We start from the raw sequence: 2,758 nt of genomic DNA, 5'->3' as shown, positions 1-2,758 counted from the left end.
GGTGAACCTCTAAACTTTAGAGAGGGAGACTTTTCTACTGAACAAAGGTAAGAAGAACTCATGGGTCATGGTCAGTGAGTTAAACAACACTGTCTCTAGTCATTTCTCCTCTCCCATTTTCACATTTCTTTTTGTTGTTTTCATAATCCATAGGCTAATCCTTTAGTCCATTTTCATAGTCCTAAAACAATATTAAACAAACACAACGTTCCCTCCCTGTGTGTGTGTGTGTGTGTGTGTGTGTGTGTGTGTGTGTGTGTGTGTGTGTGTGTGTGTGTGTGTGTACTGTAATCTCATGTTTTGTCCACAGAAACCAACAGGAGAGATCAGAGTCAGAGATTCTCAGTGGTCAGTCTTCCCAGAGTCATCAAACAGACCTGGACTCTATATTCAGTGTATGTGGTCCTGTTATGAACATTTGTTTTTCTTTTCCTCAAGTAAAGTTGATCTGTCAATTATTAATTATTGTGTTAATGAGAAAGCATTTCTTCTCTTGCTTAACTTATTTACTTGATTTATTTCAGTTGCTTGAAGAGAATATTATTACATTTGTGAAGAACGAGCTGAAGATGTTCAAGAGGATTCTTAGTCCAGAACTCCCAGAAGGCTTTGAGAGTCAGAAGCAGGATAAGGAAGTGGTGGATGCTGAAGATGAGAGGCAGGAGAGCAGTGCCAGAGAGGGGGCTCTGAAGATCACACTGCACGTCCTGAGGAAAATGAACCAGAAGGAGCTTGCTGACACACTGGAGAAATGTAAGATCTGTCTGCCTCATGTTGAATGCTGTTTTATAACATTTAAAAGCTGTAGCTAAAGTACAGCTAAGTAGCTGTGCAACTCAAGATATTGTAGCAGCCTTAACACAACACCTAGTGACCTCATCAACTAGCAGAAGGGATGTGTTGTGTTGATTCATTTAGAGAGAGAGAGAGACAACATTAATAATACCATCAATAATACCAATAATAATATAATCAGTCACACCAGTCTGTAATGCATTATGAAAACATTTACACATTTATACATTCAGATAAGAGAATAAATGATTATAATTTAACATTTTATAACAGTCCTACAATACTGTAGTTATTAAAACAGATGTAATATTAATATCCTCTGTGTTATTTCTTCATTCAGATGAGCTTGCTGTGATTTGCCAACGTGAACTTAAATCTAATCTAAAGAAGAAGTTTCAATGTGTATTTGAGGGGATCGCTAAACAAGGAAACCCAACACTTCTCAATAAGATCTACACAGAGCTCTACATCACAGAGGGTGGAACAGGAGAGGTCAATAATGAACATGAGCTGAGACAGATTGAGACAACAACCAGGAAACAAGCAAGACCAGAGACTGCAGTCAAATGTAACGACATCTTCAAACCCTTAACTGGACAAGACAAACTTATCAGAACTGTGCTGACAAAGGGAGTCGCTGGCATTGGAAAAACAGTCTCTGTGCAGAAGTTCATTCTGGACTGGGCTGAAGGAAAAGCAAATCAGGATGTCCAATTTGTGTTTTCATTCCCTTTTCGGGAGCTGAATTTGATGAAAGGGGACAAACACACTTTGATTGAACTTGTCAATCACTTCTCAATGGAAACCAAACAATCAAGAATCTCAAACTTCGACAAGTACAAAGTTCTGTTGATCTTTGATGGTCTGGATGAGTGCCGACTGCCCCTAGACTTCCAGAAGAACAAGATCTGTTGGGACGTCACAGAGTCAACCTCACTGGATGTTCTGCTGACAAATCTCATCGAGGGAAATCTGCTTCCCTCTGCTCTCCTCTGGATAACTACCCGACCTGCAGCAGCCAATAAGATCCCTTCAGGGTGTGTTGACCAGGTGACAGAGGTACGAGGGTTCAATGACCCACAGAAGGAGGAGTACTTCAGGAAGAGATTCAGCGATGAGGACCTGGCCAACAGAATCCTCTCACACATAAAGACATCAAGGAGCCTCCACATCATGTGCCACATTCCAGTCTTCTGTTGGATTTCTGCAACAGTCCTTGAAAACCTGCTGAAACTTAAGAGAGAAGAGATGCCCAAGACTCTGACTGAGATGTACACACACCTTGTGGAGTTTTATACCAAACAGAAGAATGAAAAGTATCTTGGGAAAGAAGAGACAGGTCCACACTGGAATAAAGAGAGCATTCTGTCACTGGGAAAACTGGCTTTTCAACAGCTTGTGAATTGCAATCTGATTTTCTATGAAGAAGACCTGAAAGAGGCTGGCATTGATGTCAATGAAGCCTCGGTGTACTCAGGATTGTGCACACAGACAGCTCTTTAAAGAGGAATTTTCGCTGTACCAGGACAAGGTGTACTGCTTCGTTCATCTGAGCATTCAGGAGTTTCTGGCTGCTGTATATGTGTTCCTCTCATTCATCAACAACAATGAGAATCTAATGGCCGAACCGCAATCAACGTCCAGGAACCTTTCTGCGCTGTTCAGAGACAAGTCTGAAGTTTCTTTCTACAAGAGTGCTGTGGATAAAGCCTTACACAGTGAGACGGGAAACCTGGACCTGTTCCTCCGCTTCCTTCTGGGACTCTCACTGAAGTCCAATCAGAAGCACTTACGAGATCTACTGACAAAGACAAGAAGCAGCTCAAAGACCCATGAAAAAACAGTCAAGTACATCAAGGAGAAGATCGGGGAGAATCCCTCTCCAGAGAGGTGCATCAATCTGTTCCACTGTCTGAATGAACTGAATGACCATTCTCTAGTGGAGGAGATCCAAAGCTACCTG

General features: G+C 41.7%; 1 protein-coding gene across 1 annotated transcript; it reads left to right on the top strand.

Annotated features, from left to right (window-relative positions):
• The first annotated feature begins 310 nt into the window (after positions 1–310).
• LOC145866909 (NLR family CARD domain-containing protein 3-like) lies at positions 311–2,298 on the top strand. The gene is made up of 3 exons (XM_082970981.1): positions 311–395; positions 525–753; positions 1,136–2,298. Exons 2-3 carry the CDS (start codon positions 570–572, stop codon positions 2,296–2,298), a joined length of 1,347 nt encoding a protein of 448 aa, XP_082827107.1. The 5' UTR covers positions 311–395; positions 525–569.
• The last annotated feature ends 460 nt before the right edge of the window (positions 2,299–2,758 follow it).

Source organism: Salmo salar, unplaced genomic scaffold (genome assembly GCF_965601325.2).
Source record: "Salmo salar unplaced genomic scaffold, fSalSal1 ptg000136l, whole genome shotgun sequence".
Classification (NCBI taxonomy): Eukaryota; Metazoa; Chordata; class Actinopteri; order Salmoniformes; family Salmonidae; genus Salmo; species Salmo salar.
This window is presented reverse-complemented; position numbering and strand designations above follow the sequence as displayed.